Source organism: Hemiscyllium ocellatum, chromosome 4, assembly GCF_020745735.1.
Source record: "Hemiscyllium ocellatum isolate sHemOce1 chromosome 4, sHemOce1.pat.X.cur, whole genome shotgun sequence".
Lineage (NCBI taxonomy): Eukaryota > Metazoa > Chordata > Chondrichthyes > Orectolobiformes > Hemiscylliidae > Hemiscyllium > Hemiscyllium ocellatum.
In genome coordinates, this window is record NC_083404.1 from 41,594,702 (window position 1) to 41,612,171 (window position 17,470).

General features: G+C 38.3%; 1 protein-coding gene across 6 annotated transcripts in view; it reads left to right on the plus strand.

Annotated features, from left to right (window-relative positions):
- The first annotated feature begins 432 nt into the window (after window positions 1-432).
- Window positions 433-17,470, plus strand: part of col14a1a (collagen, type XIV, alpha 1a) — a 218,433-nt gene continuing 201,395 nt past the window's right edge. For all 6 annotated transcript variants that reach the window (XM_060823020.1, XM_060823021.1, XM_060823022.1 and 3 more), the window contains exons 1-3: window positions 433-541; window positions 5,255-5,383; window positions 13,135-13,251. In XM_060823020.1, coding sequence (XP_060679003.1) covers window positions 5,293-5,383; window positions 13,135-13,251 — 208 coding nt within the window. In that variant the 5' untranslated portion in view covers window positions 433-541; window positions 5,255-5,292. The remainder of the gene's footprint in view (window positions 542-5,254; window positions 5,384-13,134; window positions 13,252-17,470) is intronic.

Genomic DNA, 17,470 nt, shown 5'->3' on the forward strand with positions numbered 1-17,470 from the left:
CTGGTGTCAAAGAAAGTCAAAATTACTTTCCAGATTGCTAAAAGAACTAGTTTGAGCATTATACTTCTACAGTGAGTGGTCCCAATCATTCTCCTGTTTTAACAAATTGGATCACAGCCGTTGAGAAATAGCGTACCTAAAAGAGTTTTATGGCTGGTGTTTGTGGCCAGACACATTCCTTGCCTCAGTATGTTATTACTCCTGATTCCTTGAAAACGTGAGATTGTGTCCTGGTTTTCACCCTCATCCACCTTTGTCTTTGTCTCCCTCTCAAAAGAATCTGTCAATCAGGTTTTTTTGGGGTGTGTTTGTCGAGTCTTTCATTGGCTGGGACTGGGTGGGGGTGTACCAGGGGAGCTGGGGGCTGGGTACTGAGTTTTGCGCTTGTGGAGTGAGAAGGAGATAGCATCAGATTGAACAGGTCTCGCAGTCCCATACACTGGGAAAGTGAGGGAGCTGTCACCTCTGGTGAGGGGAAAGTTTTGTTTTGTATAAGAATAAAGCAATCGACTCTTATATTAATGCTTTCTGTCTCTCAAAGGTAAGGAATTCTCCTAATTATTTAACGAGATAACCATTTCTATTTATGTTTAATGACAAAGTCGTATCGGGATTGATAAGGGGAAACGCCTACTCAAAAGTAAATTAAGATCTTTATAAGTTTGGAGGTTTGCCTTTGATCAAGCCCTCTTCCAGTAAATCTACAGTAAATCTTGTAGACATCTGTAAATCTGAAGATGGTGTTCGCTGTGCTCAACTGTCCTAATATCAATGAACACTTAAAGCAAAGATGTGGACAATTATTGAAGGGGTTTTAATAACATTTTCTCCGGGAAGGTATTCTGGGGCCAGCTGTTACTTTTTGGACACGCATCTGTTTGGCTCTAAGACATGTTTTTGTGTTACCCTGGATACCTGCCCTCTGAGGGAGAGTTCGATCTACAGATTATGCCCTGACTTGCTCCCTCTCCTGTCGCTCGCGTCTGCTGGTAGAGTTTAAACATTGCAATGAAAGTTTCTCCCCAATCTCCCTGCCCCAGCGATCAAAAGCGGCGGCGGCCCCTTGTAATTATTTCGCTCATTGTGCCTTTGAACTCCCAAATTGAACGAACAACAGACAAGTACTCGCGTGTGTACCTTTTATTTTTGCCTCCCGTGTTACCCTTGTTTTTATTTTCAAAACACTTCTCTGGGGAGTGCGGGTTTCAAAATTACAGAAAGAAATCATCACATGCTTCCGGTGCATTAAATCTCACGGGAATCGCGCTCAGAGGCGGATGAATTGGACCGAGTTTGCGAAGCGTGGACTAAGTCCCAGACACAACGTGGCTCTTATCCCGCCGCAGGGAGTTCACTCACACACAGGGTGCCCCGGTTTCATTAGAGGGTGCCCAGTTGCAATTGTTGCAAGTTGCTGTGTGACTGGGTGAACTGATATTGTTTAGCTTCACGCCACCTGTTGGCAACAGCATCCTGTGGGTTTTTGAACCCGGTTGATTTCAGTTTGAGTTGGAGGGTTAGCAGTGTCCACTACTGGGGAAGGATCGGGAAAACTGCCCAGCCATCCTCAGCTCGGATGGTCAGGACTGGGGATGTTCACCAATATTCAGCACCATCCGTGACTCCTCACAAAGCGGTCTGTGTTCATATGCAGAAAGGGCAGGACAACATTCAGGTTTGGGCTAATAAGTGGAAAGCAGCATTGTGTCAGACAACGATCATTTCCAACGAGAGAGAGTCTAACTATCTCTTCACATTCAATGATATAACCAGCGCTGAATCCTCTGCTATCAATATCCTGGGGGTTACCATTAAACTGAACTGGACTAGCCATATAGAAATGTGGCTAGGATTTCTATGATGAGTAAATTTCCTCCTTTTCACCATCTACAAGTTTCAAGTCGGTAGTGTGATGGAATACTCGCCACATACACAGATGAGTGCAGTCCAACAACACACAGCTCAAGACCAATCAGGACAAGGCAACCCAACTGAATGGCACCCCATCCACTACCTTCAATATTCACTCATTGCACCACTGATGCTCATACCTACAAGATGCAATGCAACACTCAAGGTTCCTCAGAAAGTACCTTTGAAGCCAATGACCTATGCTATCTAAAAGGACAAGAGCAGCAGATACATGGACTCATAACCTGTAGGTTCCCCTCCAGGCCACACACTATCCTGCTATTTTGTTAGTCCTTCATGGATGTGGGTGTCACTGGCTGGTCTGGCATGTATTGCCCATCCCTAGCTACCTTTGAGAAGTTGCTGTTGAGCTGCATCTTTGAACAGCCACAGTCAATAAGCTGCAGTTGGACCTGCAGTATTGATAGGGAGTGATTTCCAGGGTTTGGAAATCTAATCATCATTCCTTCACTGTTACTGGGTCAAAATTCTGGAACACCCATCCTAACAACACTGTGGGTGTAGCTGCACCACATGGACTGCTGCAGTTTTAACAAAGCAGCCCACTGCCAATTCTCAGTTCCAATTCAGGATGGTGCAATAAATGCTAGTTCAGTCGGTACTGCCCAAAATCAGTGAGTGACAAAAACAGACAATGACCGGTGTTTCCATGTGCAGCATTTTCTAAAATGATTACTGAATACCCTGCTTCTTGAAGGATTCCCAATTGAACTTTGCCCTGTGACGCTGCTTGTTGAGAATTGCCTTTTTAAATGTAGTATTCATACACAATTTGAGAAGCTGGAAACAGGTCAGTTTTTGTACTGACCACTTTTGGAGATGTCTGGATCACGATCTTAAATCCTGAGAAAAAAATGGTTTCCTATAACATCGGTGTGTACAGGGCATATAACAAAATAAGTTTGATCCATGTCACGTAAATCTGAAAAAGCACTATAGGTAAATCACTCTGGATCAAGTTACAAGGATTAGGATATGAACTAGGTGAACCACTCCAACCATGAAACATCACAGCAGGTTTTATTTAGCATGGGTTTGGATGTAGGGGTTGCTTTTTTTCAGAATTTTGTTTTTATGATCTTGGGGGTAGCAAAGATGAAATTTCAGTTTCCTTTGTAATTTACCTGTGCTTGTTCTCCAGACTCAGGAGATTAAGTAGGCTTTTGTTACAATTCATGTCACCTTTCAGTTAACTTTTGATCTTTTTATTTGTTTGAAAAAGACTGTTTGGGGTAAACTTAGTTTTAAAGTTATACTTAAAAGCAACTTGCATTTACAGTATCTAGGACATCTTTTAATGTAGACAGGATGCCTCCAAAGAGTGCAAACGATCAAAATTTATCATTAAATCACACAAGGTTCAAGGGGAAAAATATAGATAAAAGACAAAATTATTTTTTTTTAACTTAAGTGCACTTGCCAATCAGAACAAATGAATTAACAGTTAAGTTAGGGGTTAAAGGGCACAAACTTTAGCCAATATGAAGACATGGGTTCCAAGGAGATGAAATTGGGAACTAAATATTGAAGGACATGTGACTTTCTTGAAGGACGGGCAGAAAAGAAGATGGAGGAGTAGCTTTGTTGGTGGACATATAATAAGTTAATAGCAAGAACTGATATTGGATCAGACGATAGAGAATCCATATTGGTGGAGGTAAGAAATAACAAGAAGAGGATACTGGGAGAAGTAGTCTATAGACTGCGTAACAGTATCTGATCTGTAGAACAGAGAATGAATTGAGTTATAATGCAGGCACTTTTAAAAAAGGCAATGCATTATTCATGGGTGACTTTAATCTTCACGTAGATTGAGAAAATCTAGATATGAGGAAGATTTCACTCTGTGTTTGAGACAGTTTTCTAGAATAACATATTGTGGATCTGATCAGGGAATCAAGCAATATTTAATCAGGTAATCTGTAATTAGGTTGGTTTAATAAATTATCTCAGAGTAAAAGATCCTATAGGGAACAGTGACCATAATTTTGCAGAATTTAGCATTCAACTTGAGAGTGAGAAACATGGGTTGGAAACAATTGTGCTAAATTAAAATAAGGGTAATTACAGAGGAGTGAGGGCAAAGTTGACTGGGGTGGACTGTGAAAGGAGTTTAATAGTAAAGATGGTTGAGGAACAATGACAGAAGAGTAAGGAAATAGTTAATGACTCCCAGTAAAGATGAATCCGAGTGAAGAAGAGTTCTAGAGTGGATAGACAGACCATGGTTAATTAAGAAAGTTGAAGGATAATATCAAAATGAAAAAACAAACACAATTTGGCCAAGATTAGTGGTAAACCATCGAGTTTGGAAAGTTTTAAATGCTAACAAAAGATGACCAGAAAATAAGCTATGAGAATAAACCAACACATACTATAAAAATGGATAGCAAGAGCTTCTTTAACTAGGTGAGAAGAAGGCAAGGGACAAAAGTGAACATCGGTTGCTAAGAGAATGAGGCTATAGAAATAATAATGGGACAGCAGGAAATGGCAGAGAAGTGATCTGGAGTCACATGTAGGTCAGAACAGGTAAGGACAACAGTTTCTTTCCCTAAAGGACATTAGTGAAACTAGTTGGGTTTTTCCTACAATTGATAAAGTTCCATGATCATTGTTAGACTCTTAATTCCAGACTTTTATTGAATTCAAATGCCACCATCTGCCATGGCAAGATTTGAACCCTGGGTCTCTGCATTAATACTGATCATACCATCAGGCGATTGCCTCTATGCTCCTTTACTTGTGGCATCTTGTGCATCCCTAAAGTTAATGGCTCCATCATTTGGTGGCTATGCCTTCAGCTGCCTAGGCCCTCCCATAAAAACTCCTTAAACTCTCTCCTTTAAACTACTATTTATAACCTAATTCTTTGATCAAGCTTTTGACTACCTCTGCTAATATCTCCTTATATTACTCAGTATGGAATATTATTTGATTAAAATGCTGCCAGATAAATGCAAGCTGTTATTGTTATATCTTTGTATATAATTGACATGCGGAGTCACAACTGAAGTTCCCATAACAACCAGGGGAGGAGCTCAAGTCACAATGAATCCATCCACAAGTCAGACTTCAGTATGTGAGAGTACAGTAAAATGGTTTACTTCATGACGAAAGTTGGCATACAAAAATGTTGCATATTGGCAGGACTTAAATTACTGATGATGGAATGATACTAACTTTCGATTTTTCCAATTTGGTGGCCAATCTCTCAAATGTGATAATGTGCTGATCTTAACCAATTGAAAGGAATGTGCTTTAATTTTAAGCTAGTTGTGATCTTTTCCTGAGAAATACTGCTTCTTTGTTAATTTTACAGGATTGCTGAGTAAACCCGGCCACAAGCAAGATTTAAATATGTTGGTCCTTGGACACAGAATAGGGACCTGTCTGCTCCTGGCCATTGTAGCAGTGACAGCTCATTTCATCAGCAAGGCACAGGGTCAAGGTAATTGTTGACAAGATAAAATAAATGTTTAAGAAATCCCTTTGATGTGCAGATGGGGACAAATTAATTGGTTTGTGATCTTGCAATCTTTTATAATACTATTGTACATGTTAATTTTGATTAGTCATTCATTAGTTAATTGAAACAGAACATGTGAAATAATTATTGAAATATGCATTAATATATTAACTATGTAAAAGTTGTAATTAACCCTTTTTGTGACTATTTCCAATATGCACAGCATGATTAACTCGTTGTCTGATTGGAATAATAGGTAATCATTTCATTTTTTTCCTGTAAAGCTGGAGTAAGTGCATGTTTCATTTCCAAGATGTGTTTTCATTCTTGTATGTAAGGTACTACATTCAATATTAATTTTGCGGAAGAGTTTTACACAATCTTGTGTCACATTTGTTTTGGGTCAGGATATCACAAGGATTTGCAGCACCTGCCATTTAAGCCTGCCTCATACCTGACTCTCAGCACTTAATAGGCCTTGAACTCCATTTACACTTGCACTTGTAGACACAGGCTTTTCCTTTGCTTCAGCACAACTTGTAATGTAAGACTACAGTTAGGTTCTGATCTAACTGGAATGAAAGGGTCAGGTTTGATCTTGCCTTTGAATTGAATTTAGCTGCTTCTGTGGAGTGCAGTTGAGGTAGAAAGTCAGTCATGATTCTATTGGTGAGTGTCGCAGCCTTGAATGAACTATATGACCTACTGTTGCACCAATTGATTATGTTCCAATTTGCAATGTGAATCTGCTTCAGGTTGGTGTAGTTCTGGTTAGATTCTTAATATCTTAATAAAGATGTGCAACCATTACTGGTGGAAATAGAGCTGTAATTCCGTAAGCACAGTAACAAAGTAACATTCCATAGTTGTATCAATTGATTGGTTAAGCTTAATTGTTTAAAGGTTACTAATAGTTATACTTATCAGCTGTAAATCAATTACACATGTTGAAAATAGGATTGCAATGTGGTAGGGACTTCAACTGTTGATGGTTAGTGCAATTCACTTGCAATATGATCATTATGGATAGATGAACAATGGGGACAACATAAGGCTTTAAGATCACCTGTTGGCTCATAACATATTGCATTTTATTTTACATCTCTCCTCCTAATGGCAGGCCTCTTAAATTTTTGACTGATTTGAGGGCACCGAGGCTGCAGTTTTCGGAGAGTTTACTTGTCTCCTTGAGATTTCTAAAATGAGAACCTTCTCTGGAGGATATAGCGACACCATGTAGTGGTTGCCACTATGTTCTAAGTATTGCCCTTGGGAAGCACAGTTATTGGAAACATGAATCAGCATGGTCTGATGCTGATGAAAGTTTTCTCATTTGTTCTCTACTAATCCATTACCCGTGCCCGGCAATGGCAGCATTTTAATTTCCTGTAACACGGGTGATGCACAGTGGTGTGCAAGGAAGCATCATTTGGTGTTACGGACAGTAACCTTGCTAGTGCACTTTATGGAATCATCGTAGATGGAAACAGAAAGAGGCTATTGTCCTTGTGCTTGATCTTTGAAAGAGCTATTCAATTCCCATTCGCCTGCTCATTCTCCATGACCTAAAAACTTCTCTTAAGTACTAGGGACTAATGCACAATTATTAAAGTTTAAAATTGAGCTTATTATAATTCTGACTGTGTTTTGGCAAAATTAGATTCAGAAAACTGTTCGGAAGGTCATGGCAGTGCTCCAGTCATTCAGCACATTGTGCCTGCACTGGTTCTATTACCTAGTGCCAATTTCTTGCCTTTTCCTCATATCCCAGCACATCATTTCTATCCAAATAATCATCCAATGCTCACTTGACTACCTCAATGGAACCGGCCGCCAGTATATTTCCAGGCATTGAAATCCATATCCTAACTACTTGCAGTGTGGAAAAGTTTTTCCTCCCATTACCTTTGCTTTGTTTGCATATTACTTTAAATTGATTAAATTACCATAAGAATTTCATTACATTCTGGCCATTTTCACTTAATGTGTCCTACCCTTTTAAATCACTGCAATTTGCTTGTCAGGTGCTCATCTGGACTCCTCTTAGTTCTTCATATTTTATTGATCTTTAGTTTTTGCAAGGGAAATATCTGACATCATGTTCTCTTCAAGAATGTTTGTCCTTAATATAAATGCATTCCCTGAATCTCAGACCAATATAAACTCTACTTGATTATAAGGCATTAAAGCAAAGTAATTATTTTGGAGATCTAATGGTTTGAAAATACTAGCTCAAAAGGAAGGAATTGATACAAAGTCAGCCGCTTTAATAAAATGTACAGTATTGGATTTTTTGGATTGGGAGATTTTTGTTACAGTCCAAATTTTATCATTTGTATGGTTTAATTACACGGTAACACGGTGAATTAAATATACAGTCAGTTTCTTTTGCAATTTAAGAAGAGCTTCAAAATTCCTTCACAAAGTTCTTAAAATGTCGAATGATGTACTGAACACCCTTCACAAAGTTCTTAAAATGGACAATTCATAGAGTACAGGTAAAGTCACCATAGGGCTGCTACCAGACCATAAAGCTGCTCCCTCATTAGAGAGAGATGTGGTGGTTTAACTTGAAGGTCACCATGCCTCAGGCGAGGGGTTTGGTTGGAAAGGAGATTCCTTCAAGATAACCTCAGCTGGTAAAGGAATTACATCCACTCTGTTGGCATCACTCTGCATTGTTGTTCAGCCAAGTGAGCTCACCGAATTTATAGGATGATAATTACTTGGAAGCGGTTAGCCGTATATTTAGGTGATTTTGCTAAGTAGAAGAAGAGCTCACTTTGTATGATTATGATCACATCAGTAAAATGCTTAGAACCAATGTGCATTCATAACCCAGAAAGTATTTGCTTCAAAATATAAATGAAGTGTTGGCGGTTGTTACAAAGACAAAGAGTTGTTTAAGAGAATATCAATTCAAAATGAATAATTAAGGCTTTACCAAATAGTTCAAGTGTTTGCAGTGGTTTAAGAAGGCAGCTCACCATGGTCATTTCGAGGACAATAGGAATGGACAATAAATGTTGAACTAGCCAGTGACATCCACATCCCATGAATGAATTAAAAGAACAATAAAATAGAAATGCAGCAACTTTTGAAAATGCCACCTTTCCTGTCAAGCCAGTAAATGCTTGTTGGTGTCGCTTTTTTCCCCCCATGTTCCACCTTTTCCAACACGTTTTTAAATGTGGGTAACAGTGCAAATTACCCACATTAACAGGAAAATTAACAGGAAAATTAACAGGAAAATTTCCTGTGGCAAATTAACAGGAAATTGTGATGATCTTCAAATGAATTAAATTCTTTCAGCTGTTTCACATCACCATTGATATTAAACTTCCTTCATTATGACAGCCATGGCATTGCACTAGGAACTTAACTGATAACCTTGTAAGTTGACAGCCAAGAACTCCCTCATTCAGGTTGAAATCTGTAGTCAAAACAGCTGGGCACATTAAATTGCAAACTTCCAAATGTCTGCCATTCAGTGTTTTGGTTCGGTGATTCTAATTAAATGCCATGACACTGCACCTTGGGACTAGTCTGAAGTCTTGTAGAAAACAGAAAGAACATGATTCAACCAGTAAATGTATTGCTTTCATGACCTTGCAGCTACAAAAGTACCAATTTCCCAGCATAAAGTAATGTTTGCACAGGCTGTCATTGAAAATGTACGTTTACTTTGAAGATTTAAGTAGATCTGTATTGTGCAATTAATTAATTCTGTATCATACAAGGTCACATGTCTGTTTCTTGCATCTGCTTACAACAGATCAGCATTTTCAACATCTAAACACTTGCAGCTTTACATAAAATAGATCCTGTTTTGTGTACACATTAGACTTCTTAGATTCAGATACTTTTTTCAAAGTATTTGCAACAAATGCAAACAGTAAGCACAAGTATGGGCCTTGGAAAGTTAATTGTAGGAAACCAACCTTAGTGTCAGATTAATAAAGATGGCCCCCTTGACAGAGCTGTAGGACTGCATACCTACATAATTATTTTTCTTTCAAAAGAAACCATTTATCTGTCAAACCTTCAATAGTCTTGGGGCATTTTTTTGTTTCTAGTTCAGCATGTTAATAAAGCTGTGGACATCTCAGCTGGGTATTTCGCAGACCCATACTTTATAGTTGTACATTTCTTTTTAAATGAATCATTTTTATTGGCCATTTTTGACACCCAAGTTTCAACCCAAATTTGGGTTGGCTCGTAATTTTTAATGGGGGAGGGAGCAAGATTTTTGCTGCATGGATAATAAAGTTCAACAGAGAAAAAAGGTGCCATATTCAGGTTGGTAATCACATAACAATCATTTTTTTGTCTTGTTTTTGTCTGTGTTGGCACTCGTTGTCCACTGGGCTCTTGGCAGGAAACAAACCGCTTTGTGCCAAAATGCTTCTCTGCACTAAAATGAATCTCTTCTATATGGAATTCCTTATACTTATTTTTAAAAGTACAGTGTGGAAGCCTGGAGATTATTGATAGATAATCTTTACTAGTTAAGAAAATAACTTGGAAGTTATTTGTTTAATAAACTAAGATACTAACTTCACTCAATGAATCAAATTCTTAAAGCCTGGGCCACTAGTCCTTACACATTTCCCCTAGTGTTGACAGGGGTTGTCAGTTGTGGTCACCCTGTTATGGGATTGATATTATTAAGCTAGTAGAGGGCTCAGAAAAGAGTTACCAGGTTGGCAAGAATGGAGGGTTTGAGATATAAAAGTAGAGTAGAAAGACTAGGACTTCTTTTATTGGAACATTGGAGGTTGAGGGGTGACTTTATCGAGGTTATGAGGAGCATGGATAAGGTGAATGACAAGGGTCTTTTCCCTAGGCCGAGGGAGTTCAAAAACCAAGGGGCATGTTTTTAAGGTGAGAGGAAAAGGTTTTAAAAAGGACATGAAGGGCAACTTCTTTTTTATAGCGTGGTTCGTGTATGAAATGAACAACCAGAGAAAGTGATGGATGCAGGCAGAGTTAGTGTTTAAAAGCTGTTTGGATAAGTTCATGAATAGGAAAGGTTTGGAGGGATATGGGTGAAGCGCAGACTGGTGGGACTAGATTAGGTTTGGGAACATGGTCAGTGTGAACTGGTTGGACTGAACTGTCTGCTTCCATGTTGTATGACATTATAAATGTAAACTAGGCATGTCCTAATTTTTATCACTTTGTACAATTAAGTATTGGGAATCTTGGCATGCACAGTTTGGAGCAGTAATTCATGTCGAGGGAACATCTTGAGAAATCGGTGTCCTGTAATTTTCGAGTGAAAGAAATAAGATGGGGAGGCTTGGAAGTTAAATCAATGACTTTCTAATATTAGAGCTGACAAGCTAATAACTGTTACTGTACTAAAGGTGCATTTTTATTAGGACACAATGATACGACAATCCCTCAATTGGTTAAAAATTGGATGAGTTCTATGAAAGATTTCCACCAGCTTAATGTCCAGACAGTGAACAATAATGACATATATTTGTTTGAATTATTAAAATAATAGAACCTGCAAGGGCTTTCCCAGGAAGGAGAAAGCAAAATTAGGCATGGATACATGTGATGCAACTTTAAGTTGCTCTATTCCTGATGAAGGGCTTTTGCCCGAAAGGTCGATTTGACTGCTCCTTGGATGCTGCCTGACCTGCTATGCTCTTCTAGCACCACTCTAATCTAGACTCTGATTTCCAACATCTGCAGTCCTTGTTTTTACCTAGCAACTTTAAGTTGGCCAACCAAAGCTCAACCAAAGTGTTAGATTTTAAGGACTGAACGAGATGAAAGAAAAGAAATAGAGAATGAACATGGTTTAGAGAAGAAATTTCAGAAGGGCGCAGGGGAGCTGAAGCAATGCCCACCATTGGTGGAGCAGTTAAGTTCAGGGATGTGCAAAAGGCCAGATTGAGTACAGAAATCTCAAGGTCATGGGCCAGGGAGGGATGAGACCAGAAGGGGTTTGAGAAAAGGATGAGAATTTTATGAAAATCAAGCTACTAATTGTAGTTATAATCCATTGAGGATCCGTCATATCAAATATGATACAAGAAATATATTTATTTAGTTAGTACACATTGTGTTCTTACGTCCCAGCTTTCTGAAGAAGAGTGTGGAGGCTTTAGTGTTGTTTGCATGTCACGTTGATTAGGGTAAATAGACAAGTTCTTTTTCCCAGGGTGGGTGAGTCCAGAACTAGAGGGCATAGGTTTAAGGTAAGAGGGGAAAGATTTTAAAGGGACCTAAGAGGCAACTTTTTCATGCAAATGGGGTGCTTGTATAGAATGAGCTGCCAGACAAAGTGGTGGAGGCTGGCACAATGAAAACATTGGAAAGGCATCTGGATGGGCATATGAATAGAAATGGTTTAGAGGAATGTGGGCCAAATGCTAGCAAGTGGGATTAGATTAATTTAGGATATCTGTCAGCATGGGCAAGTTGGGCCGAAGAGTCTGTTTTTATGCTGTGTGTCTCTATGACCCGATTTATGAGAATTTCCATGAGTTAACTGAAATCATTGTCCTGACGTTTCTTTATAGAGTAGTCTTGGCATGTTTAGAGTACTGTGGCAATTCTCGGCTTGTATGACTGAATATTAGCATACCACAAAGCTGTGGAAGACAGAACACAACATGTCAGCCTTGAGTATTTTGAATTGCAGTGCAAACTGTACAAAAAAAAATCCACTTTGAGTCTATGGTAATTCATCTGTTGCCTAATAAAAAAATCTCATTAAAGATCATCTTATGGATGACATACTAACAACTGTACCAAAACTAATTTTGTTTATGATTGGTAGCTATCAATAACATATCTAGTTAAGCATAGTTGTATTTTGGCACAAAACCATTAATTTTTATATCAGGGTATGGATACTTGATGTCTTGCATTGTTTGTTGACTTTAGTTTTTTTTAACAAGATCAAGGGTCATAGCTGGAAAGCACGCAAACTGCCAGGCATTTGGGGCTGTAAACATTCCCTATTCTAATGCATTTGGATTTGCACAATGTCTCTGCCTAGTTATGACCCCTGAATTTGGCCACTGGAGTTCAACTAATTGAATTGTTTGGGTTTGTGGTGATGGAAAATAAACTTGTTCCTGCTGCCTTGTCCAATGGGCAAGTCTTTAAAACAAAAATGGAAGGAGCAGTGGAAGTTTGGGTTAGAATTCCCTCGCCTTCCATCAAAGAAGATGAAATACTTGAAAAATTGGACAATTCTTTTGGATTCTATGTTTGGTGGCGGGGAAATGCATAGTGTCTTTATGCATTCTGGCACCACACATGCACACCTTGCTTTGTCTTTGTCTTCCACTGTGTAGATCAATGTAGAAACTATTCATGGGGATAATGTGCTTGGAAAGTAGTTTCTCGTTCAAACTAATACAGTTCTTTGTAGTGTGTTTGGGACCAGGGTTCTACACTACAATATGAATAATTAAATAATTTTGCACTTAATGAGTTGATCAAAATTGTCATTACTGTGAGCATTGTGAGTGGATTTGAACATTTCAGTTTTTTTCATAGGATTTACAAGCACTCAAACACTACATGTAGTTTAGAACCCTGGTAGATATTTGTAGTTGAGAATGTGTAAGTATTCATTTTAATGAATGACTGACTGCCTGCTTTGTTGACTTGTCTTCGAATTTATTGCCCTTCATGTTCTGATATAATGATGATGTCTGTTTCAAATGTTTAATTAATTTTTCTTCTTTTTGTACATCTTGTAGTTGCCTCTCCAACACGGTTAAAGTTTACTATAGTGTCTCAGGACAGTGTTAAGATTACGTGGAAACCTCCTAGGGGGAGATTTCAGGAATACAGATTAACCGTGACACCAGTTGTAGGTAAGAATTTTTTATTTTGAATTTCCGAACATATTGCGACTTTATCCAAACTTTGCTTTCATTTGGTTTGGTGGATTTCCGCCCATGCCTTGTTTAAAATGAAATGTGTTTAAAAATGACATTACTTGAATATTACTTCTCATATCATTCAATCCTGTATTTATACATGGTTCAAAGGGGTCATACCATGTTTATACATTACTGTGACATTTGCTTTCTAAAAAAATATATAGGCAGGTTTTATTTGAAAAGGGCATGGGTAGGAAAGTCTGAGCTAAATCCTTTAATGTTCAGGGAAAAATCATCCAAGATTTTTTAAAAACAACATGGACCCTGTGGAGTAATTTTAACCCAATCTGCTCACCAGGAAATTGGGTGCACTGCTGTTTGAAAACCGCATATCAGTTTAGTCTGGCTTGATGACAATATTGGATAAAAGCTATCAAACTATCTTTCCAGCCATTCCTGGTTCCTGCCTGGAGAGTTAGGCTGAAATTATACTTCAAGCCTTTTCATAAATGCAACATTTGCTGGGCAGCACTTATGAACTGCAATTGGTGTGGGAAGTCAGGGATAGGTGTTGGGAGTGAACCGAGAGGCAACCCAGAGTTGTCTATGTCTGGGAAAGCCTACCATCAACTGAATATTGACAAAACAACTTTGGCTTTCACTTTTTAAATAATAGCTTCCTTCCGTCAAGACAAGAAGTGCTGGTATTGGATTACTTCCTAAGCAGTGATATTGTAAGATGATTCCAAAGACTAAAAAGTCTGCTGCTATGATAGTGATTAATATTTGGAATGACATAGATTTTCACAGCATCCCCATTCAGCATATCTAGCCAGTGCTATTTTATATTTTTCACACAGGTCTTCTCCCACCTTATTTCAGTTCGCCCTATCAAAACATTCCTTTTTGGCTTATATCTAGATTCCCCCTAAATGCATGTATCCAGCTCATCTTGATGATGAATTTATTGTAGAGTTAATGTGAACTGTAAATAAAATAGTCTACACCATCAGGAGAAGTGACATAAGATCAAATGACTAAGAACATGGGAGCAGATTGTGCTATTTAACACTTTGTACTTACTGTGACATTCTAAATTATGGCTGATCATCTACTATGATGCTATATTACCATATTATCCTCTTATCCCTTGATGTCATTAGTAATTAGAAATCTTCATGACTAAACTTCACCGCCCTATGAGGTAAAGAATTCCATAGATTCTTCGCTGTCTAAAGAAGTTCCTCTTCATCTCAGTCTTAAATGTCTCAGCTTTTATTCTGATACTGTGTCATCTGGTTTTGAGCCCCACAGCTTGGAGCAACATCCCCCTTTCTATGCTTCTGCGTCCTAACCCTTTAACAATTTTGAAGTTTCTATGAGATCACTTCTCATTCTTCTAAATTCTAGAGAGTACAAACGCAGTCTTTACAATGTCTCCTCATAGAACAGTGCCATAACCCAAAGAATTAGTCTGGTGATCCTCTATTATATTCCCTCCATGAAAACTGTATTCTCCCTCAGGCAAAGGGACCAGAACTGCATACTATCCTTCAGATGCAGTTTCACCACTGTTCTATATAGCTGAAGTAAGACATCTTTGCTCCAGCACTCAAATCCTCTTGTAATAAAGACTACATAACATTTGCCTTTCAAATTGCTTAGTTCACTTGCATGCTAGCTTTTGTGAATGAGGATACCTTGGTCCCTGTTGACATCAATACTTCCTAAATCCCTACCATTTGAGAAAACTCTGTACCTTTGTTTCACCTACCAAAGTAGATAGCCTCATGTTTATCCACATTACGTTGCATTTTCCATATTCTTGCTGATTCATTCAGACTGTCTAAATTCTATTGAAACTTCTTTGTGTCATCCTCACAAATGCTTACAACATTTGCAAACGTGGATAAATTATAATTGATCCCTTAACCAGATCATTACTATAGATTGTGAATAGCTAGATCCCAAACCCTGATCTTTGTGGTAACTCACTGATTACAGCCTGCTTACCTGAGAATGAACTATTTATTCCTACTGTCTATTTTCTGCCTATCATTCCTACATTCACATTAGTGTATTACCACAATCTAATGTGCATAAATGCTGTTTGTTATTCCTATTTGGACCTTCATCAGAACTCTTTAGAAAATCCAGATATATGCCATCTGCTGGTTTCCCCTTGTTGATTCTGCTAATACTGTTCCCAAAAAAATCTTTGTCAAACACGTTTTCCCCTTCATTTTTACTGACCAATCAGGCAATCATTATTTTCTGAGTATCCAGTAATCACATCTTTTTGGGTACTTTCTTGTCTTTTTCCTACTACTCAGGTGAAGAGTATTTCATTAATTTCTGTATCCATTCTGACTACCAATGCTTGTGTTATCTCTGTAGTTTTCAGTTCTAACAGTCTAAGTTGAAGGTCACTGGTTCCAGCGATTTGTCAACTTCAGTCCTGTAAATTTTTTTCCAATACTACATCTTTTTTCAAATACTAATTTCTTTAAGCTCCACACTCTCACTACATCTTTGCATCTTGAATATTTTAGGGAGATTTCTTGTGTTTTTCTCTGTGAAGACAAAAATAAAGTACTTAATTACCTCCCATTTCTCTATTCATATTATACACTTTCATGTCTCACTCGTAATTGACTCACATTTCTCTTTGCTAGCATTTTTAATTTTATGTATTTATAAAAGTGTTTACAATTTTTTGCTGTACTCATATTCAATTATCTCTTTCTTTTCCAATTCCTCAGTCCTCTTGCTGAATTCTAAAATTCTCCCACCCTTTGACAGGCTAGTTTAAATCCTCTCTAGAAAGTGTATTATTCTGGGTTCTGCTAAGGTATAACCCATCTCCTTATACATGTTCACCTGCCCAGAACTAGTCCGAATGCCTGAGAAATTTCAGGCCTTTGCTCCACCAGTTTTCCAACCATATGTTCATTTGTTCAATGTTCCTATTTTATACTTGCCAACACACATTTATGGGAGTAACCCTGTGATTACTGCATTTGAGATCCTGCTTTTCAGTCTCACTTATTTCCCAAAATGCTACTTCCAGAATTTAATCTCTTTCTGCCTACGTCACTGGTATCAACATCGGTCACAACCTCTGGTGTTTTGCAAAAACCCAAAAGAATGACCTGCAGCCACTGTGTGACATCCTTGACCCTGGTACCCGGGAGGCAACATACTATTCTGGAGGCAGTATGGCCACAGAAATGTCTTTCTGCTCTTCCAACTATTAAATCATCCACTGCTATTGCTTTTCTCCTCTTCCTTCAGTCACCTGTGCAGCAGAAACACTTGTGATGCCACAAGCTCATTCTTGCTACATTCCTCTGATGACCGTTGGCCTCACCAGTATCCATAGTGGACAGCCAGTTAGTGAGTGAGATAAACTCGTGAACTCATCCGATTAGATTCCGTCCATCATGTTTATACCCACATTTTGGTAGACCAGTTCAATGTCTCCCTTCAAGAATCTATCAGATTTTCTCTTGGATGTTACTTGTAACCTGGCTCCCTCCGTCCTTTTAGACAATGTATTCCAGTTCAAAAAACGTGTCATGTAACTGAAAATATTTCCTCTTACCACATCTGGTTTCTTTGCCGATGACCTGACATCTGTCCCTCTGATACTTCCCGACCCTGTTGATACTTTAAGCAGCTTCTCCATGTTCACCATATCAAGATCTTTCATGATTTTGAGTGCCTGCACAAAATTACTTCTCAACCTTCTTGCAATTATTTTTTAAATGACAATTTACTTTGCAAAATGTTCACATTACGATCATGTCAAGTTCTTTCAGTGTAATAACTGCATGAATCTTGTTTGTTCAAATAATAAACAAATGTTACTACAACTTCAGCATCACCACGGTTGCCTAAAGCCTCAACATTTTTCTCCTGTGTTAGGAAATATCAATCATTAACATTGCATTTCATCCATGTGGTGCAAGTGCAGATTGTATCAATGAGAGCTATGTTCAGCTGCTATTAACTAACATGGTCAGTTTAGCTGCAGGTAACATAGCTCAGTGAAGCAATATATCTTGGTGTTATCTTGTTTATGAGGTAGTAAACATTCCCATGTACTGACGGAGCAATGAATCCAGGGGCCACAGTCATCTGTGTGTGGGAGACAACTTTAATAAGTTGATGCTGGGTATTAAATCACATTTTCTGTGTTGACTTTGTG